The following is a 6,000-nucleotide window of genomic DNA, read 5'->3' as shown; positions in this document are numbered from 1 at the left end:
CTTGGACTTTATTTTATTTTCTTCAAAAAATTTTAAGCACAAACAACTTTCAAAGCTTTAGGATTTTTCTGAGATTTTTTCTGAATTTTTATGTCTTTTATGAATTTTTATGATTTTTATGGATTTTTGGGATTTATTTATATATTTAAATATATATAAAAAGGAGACTGAACCGGTTCTGCATTGGTCCAGTGGACCCGAACCGGTTCAAAAGAGAACCAGTTCAATATGGGTCAACCATTTTTAAGGCCTTGGTCAAGACCAATGCCGTGTGGCGCCCTATGAGTGGATGGACATGGGTGGGTGAGGATTGTGGAGATAATGAGATCTTAAGCCTTGGCAAAGTAAGATCTAATGGTTGGGAATAGTGCACACATGGATTGATATTGTGACTTCATCTGTGCCGTTAAAAAGAAACACACAACGAATGGCTCTGATTCGGCCGTGCACAATCCTTGATCATGAAGGGTGGCAAGAAGCTCCACGTGGCAAGATCCTAACGTTCAGATGCTTGAGATACTTAAGCCAAAAATTTTGGCTTCCCCTCATTTCTCACTCCCTTCTCCCCTGAGCAAGCCCCCTCTCTCTTCTCTCTCCCCTTTGCTGCACTTCCTCTCCTCTACATTTGAACGAGTCCCTCCTTTGCGAACCAATGCACGAAGCCCCAAAGTCTCATGCTTTTCTTCTTCTATCTCCCCTCTCGGTCCCTCTCTGTCTCTCTTTCCTTTCTCCTTTCTGTTCGGTGAGCCCCAATCCCATCTTTTCTCTTCTTCTTCGTACGCACCAACTCGAAGCCTTAGCCTCCATTTTACGGCTCCAACGCACCCTCTGTTCGTCTCCCTTCATCCACGGTTTCTGCTTCTTCGCATACCTTGACAATCTCCCCAACAGCAACCACAGGGTGACTCCGAATCAGCTCTCCCCTAACCACAATCCGACCATGGTCTAAGCGTTCTTTTTCACTCGGATTCTGGCTTCTATTCCAAAGTCGGTGAGGGGAGGTTCAGCTGTGTAAGTTTGGGGTCGCGGTGCTCGTGTGGTGATGGCCGATAACGGTGGTGACGGAGGTTCAACAAGGAAGGGAGTATTGGCTTGGTCGTGGGGGAACCTGGTTTGCGATTTCTCCCTTCTACTATTGTCGTAGCTTTCGCTTCCCACACTGGAGGTAATCCCCTAAGTATTTTCCTGATCAACTCATAAGTAGGGTAAGTTTTTCCAAAAGCATTTAAAGAGTTAATGATGTGTGTGAATCTAGTGTACATGGACTGTATGGATTCATCAGTCGTCATTTTAAATACTTCATATTCACTAGTGAGCATGTCTATCCTACTATCATTGACTTCCTTAGTTCCTTCATATATAACTTCTAATTTTTCCCAAATTTCTTTAGCTGAGTTACACGTCATTACCTTATTAAATTCATTGACATCTAATGCACAGAAAAGTAAGTTCATGGCAGTGGCATTGATTTGTACTGACTTCCAATCCTCTTTAGTATATTCATCTTCAGTTTTAGGTACATTAATCTTATCAATTACTTTCATGGGAATGTGATTTCCCTTAGTCACTATTTTCCAAACCTTCCAATCTACGTTCAGTAGATATATGCTCATCCTACATTTCCAATAGGTGTAATTTACACCACAAAAAATGGGTGGTCTAGTGGATGAGTGTCCCTCACCGAATAAAGTTACACCAATGTGTGCCATGTGATCTTTTTACAAAAAAATTATCAAGTCTATGTAAACCCGCTCTGATACCAATTGTTGAATTAGGTGTAATCCCAAGAGGGGAGTAAATTGGGTATTTAAAAATTCTTTGTCACTTATTTACCACTTAAACCCTTCTCATATAATTACCAATGAATTATTGTTACTCAATTACTTATGTGCAAGGCTATCCAACCTACATATGCAATATAAACAATTTAAATGTAGTGCTGAAAGTAAAGAGTAAAGGGAAAAAAGAAGACAAACACGATTTTTACGAGGTTCAACCTACTTGGCCTACGTCCTCGCCTTGATCAACCACTCAAGGATTTCACTAAATCTCTGCTCCTTAAATTGGGACGGAGCTTCCCTTACAATCCGCTGCTTACAAGAGGTACAGCTTCCTCCTCACCCGTTGCTTACAAGAGATATAACCCTCTCCTCAAACCCCAGTTCACACACCGAACTGTGTATACAATAGAATCTGAAAAACAACACTCAAAAATGCTTCTAACAAAATCTTGTGAGTACAATTCAAATTCCTAACACATTAACATATGATTAAACTTGAAGCTCAAAATGTATGAAAACGATACAATCGTTTTATGTATGATATGCTTCAACACACAAAACCTTTTCTATCAAAAACTCTCAAGTAAAGAAATATTTGAAATGCTTTGGAGTATATTAGGGTTCTAGTTCTCTTTGTAAAGATGCACAAATATGTCTAATGTGAACTTGTTAAAGGCTTTACCTTAAATGTTTTATCAACCTATATCAAAAAGCTTTTTATCAAATATTTAATCACAACCTGATCTTTGTAATATGTAAATATATACGATATGTAATTCAAAGATCAAAATACTGAGTATAAGGTTTTCCAAACAAAAGATCCCTCAATAAAATAAATATTTATGAATACCAACGATATATATTCAAGTGTGTTAATATATCAAAAATATGAATCCTTTAACTGAACACACACTTGAATCAAACCATTCAATCAATAAAAAAACCTTAATCAAGTAATAATCTTGTTAAAAATATGTATATGTATAAGCACCTTCAAGATCAATCTTTTAATACTTAATCAAAAATTGATTTTTCAATAATAAGCTCTATGAACAATATATATATATATATATATATATATATATATATATATATATATATATATATATATACTTGAATCAAAAACCAATCAACCAAACACTCACAAACTTTTTCAAGTAATGATCTTTTCAAAAACAATTTTTATATGTATTTGCACACTCAAGATCAAACTTTTCTAATGATATTCAAGAACAAGTAATGAGATGAGAAGTTTTTGAAACTAATAACTTGAATGATCAAACCTCAATACTAGAATGAGAATTCAGATGAGTAAACAAGTTCCCTTTGAGATTCTGAGTTGATTTGCCCAAGCTTGATGGTTAGAAATTGAAGTGTAGGCAATCGTATAGCAATAGGAGCAAGTTTTCCAATATTCTTTCAACAAGATGTGTTCTTCTCTTTCTTGTGTGTCTTCTCTTCATTCTAGGGTTTAGACATTCAGTATATATAGTGTCTTACCCTTAGGATTGATCTCAACTGTTGGATCAAAGAAATAGCTCGCAAGTTTATTTAATAAAAATCAAGATTTTAAGATTCCCGCAAGTTCAGGCGCTTGAGGGTGAATGCCCAGGTGACCGAAGTTCCTTGACCCTTTGAAAAATTAACTTGAAGTGTAAGGTCAGGCGCCTAAAGAGAGGAGTTCAGGCTCCTGAAGCTAGGTCAAGCGCCTAAGGTACCAAGGTCAGGCGACCGAAGTGCCTCGGCCAACTTGCTGTGTTTCCCATTAATTCTTCAAGCTACCGAACTTAATCTTCAGGCTCCTGAAGAAATTCTTCAGGCGACTCAGGTGGAGTTCAGGCTACCGAAGTCCCCTTTTTCTCAATTTTTATTTTCTAATTTAAAAAACTGTTTTGCTCTTTTTCTTGGGTCTTTTATAAAACATATTTTCCATGATTTTAAAAGTATTTCTAAGTCCATAAAAGTCCCCTAATGATATACATGAAATGCATGAATCCTAAAATTATTGTAAGATATGTTAAGCCTCAAATTAAATCAAATGAAAGTGTAAGTACGTGAGTTCTAAATACCCATTCCCAAGATGTTCTTGAACTTTGCCGCTAGCATCTTGATTCTCATACTCTTTGAGTTCCATGGATCTTGCCAAGATATGCTAGCTTTACTTTGTGATTTCCATGACTCGTTATCTTTCTGTGCTTGCTTAATATAGTTCTTGTTCACAAACTCAATGCACAGATCAAATACCAAGTGATTTGTCATTATCAAAATAGGATTGGACTCGTAGAGTCAACAATTTCAGTAAAATCGAGACAAACCATTGATGGTTTTGTGTCTGTGCGGTGAGGCAAACCTGAACCCGAGAGTTTAGAAGTTAACATGATTATTTTGCAATGATTGTGTTAATTGTAATATGATATAGGAATACTAATCTATTCCTATACTATTTTCATAATGGAGCCCAAGGATAGCAACTTGTATAGTAGCTCGGAGGGGACTTCGAATGATGGGTCACCTCCTGTGCCTCGGGTTATGCGAGAGATTGGGCAAAGCGTTGGGGGGGGGGGGGGAGCGTCCGCCTATGGCTGCGGGTTGCACCATTGAGAAGTTCACCCGTATGCATCCTCCGACATTTACTGGAGGATCCAACCCGATCATAGTAGAGAACTGGGTGCAAAAGACGGAAAAAATACTGAAGGTTCCGCACTGCACCGACGAGCAGAAAGTTCTCTATGCTACGTTTCAACTGGTAGGAGAAGCTGAGAGATGGTGGACGGCTATGAGTCTGTTGGAGGACAAGAGGGCTGACCCATCAGGGATGACGTGGAGCCTTTTTAAGGAGGTATTCTTTAAGAGATACTTCCCAGCCTCCACCCGTGATGCAAAGGCAAACGAGTTATCGAGTCTGACCCAGGGGACCCTGATGGTGCATAATTATGCAGCCAAATATATTGAGTTATCTCGCTTTGCACCTTATTTGATATCGAACGAGTATGAGAAGACTTGGAGGTTCGAGAAGGGTCTAAGAAGGGATATCCATAAGCTGGTGCTAATGCTGCAAATTTGGGAGTTCCCTATTATAGTGGATAAAGTTGTCGTGATTAATGCTAGTCTCCAGAAGGATGAGGTGGTGCTGGAACAGAAGAAGAGGCCAGTGCCTCCTGGTTCTCATACTAGTTCTAATCAGGGGCAGTGGAAGAAGAAGAACTACAATATGGGTAGTCGCTAGGGTGCGGAACCGCGAGGTCCACAGGGGGATCAATCTCGCAAGCGTTGTACCAAGTATCACAGGTGACATGATGGTGAGTGTTGGTTCACAGGTAATATGTCTCAAGACTGTCCTGTGCTGATGAATGATACGCCTACACCAAATCAGAATCGAGGAAATAACCAAGCGCCCTGAGTAAACTTTTAGAGAAACACGGCTCAGGCAAAAGTGTACTCGCTTACTCCAGCCAATGCAGAATAGACTGGCAACGTGGTGATAGATACCATGCTACAGCTTTCAAATAAAACTGTTATCTTATTTGATTCATAAGCAACCCACTCCTTTATATCTGCAAACTTTGTGAAATGGTGTGGGGTTGAAACCCAAGTGATGAATGAGGGGTTGTCTATGGCTGCACCGTCTGGAAGTGTGATGATCTATAGGAAGATGTTAGGGAGTTGCCTAGTGGTAATTCAGGGAAGGCCACTATCAGTGAATTTGGTAGTATTCGATATGTTCTGGTTTGACTTCATACTAGGGATGGATTGGTTATCCTCTAGCTTTGTTGTGATTTTTTGTCGTAGGAAAGAAGTGGTGTTCAAACCACTCGGGGAGCAGAAGTATAAGTTCGTAGGATTGTGTGTGCGTTCGACACCACCAATTCTGTCAGCAATACAGGCGAGAAGGTTACTCTTGGATGGTGTCAAAGATACCTAGCTTGTGTAAAAGAACCACCTCAGGATGATCTAAAGCTCGGGGATATCCGAGTGGTTAACGAATTTTTGGATGTATTCCCAGAAGACTTACCCGGTTTACCTCCCGATCAGGAAGTGGAGTTTTCTATTGAATTGTTGCTAGGTCGGGCACCAATTTCTAAAGCTCTATACCGGATGGCTCCAGCAAAACTTAAAGAGTTGAAGGATTAGTTGCAGGAACTACTGGATAAAGGCTTTATCAGACCCAGTGTTTCGCCTTAGAGAGCTCCAGTATTGTTCGTGAAGAAGAAAGACAGGT

At 39.5% G+C, this 6,000-nt stretch overlaps 1 protein-coding gene across 1 annotated transcript; it reads left to right on the top strand.

The window, feature by feature from the left end:
* The first annotated feature begins 4,359 nt into the window (after positions 1-4,359).
* Positions 4,360-5,181, top strand: LOC131163583 (uncharacterized). The gene is made up of 2 exons (XM_058120173.1): positions 4,360-4,996; positions 5,099-5,181. The coding sequence occupies exons 1-2, from the start codon at positions 4,360-4,362 to the stop codon at positions 5,179-5,181; spliced, it is 720 nt and encodes a 239-aa protein (XP_057976156.1).
* The last annotated feature ends 819 nt before the right edge of the window (positions 5,182-6,000 follow it).

The sequence above is a fragment of the Malania oleifera genome, chromosome 9, assembly GCF_029873635.1.
Source record: "Malania oleifera isolate guangnan ecotype guangnan chromosome 9, ASM2987363v1, whole genome shotgun sequence".
Lineage (NCBI taxonomy): Eukaryota > Viridiplantae > Streptophyta > Magnoliopsida > Santalales > Ximeniaceae > Malania > Malania oleifera.
Note: the sequence above shows the minus strand (reverse complement) of the source record. Positions and strands in the feature narration are given on the sequence as shown.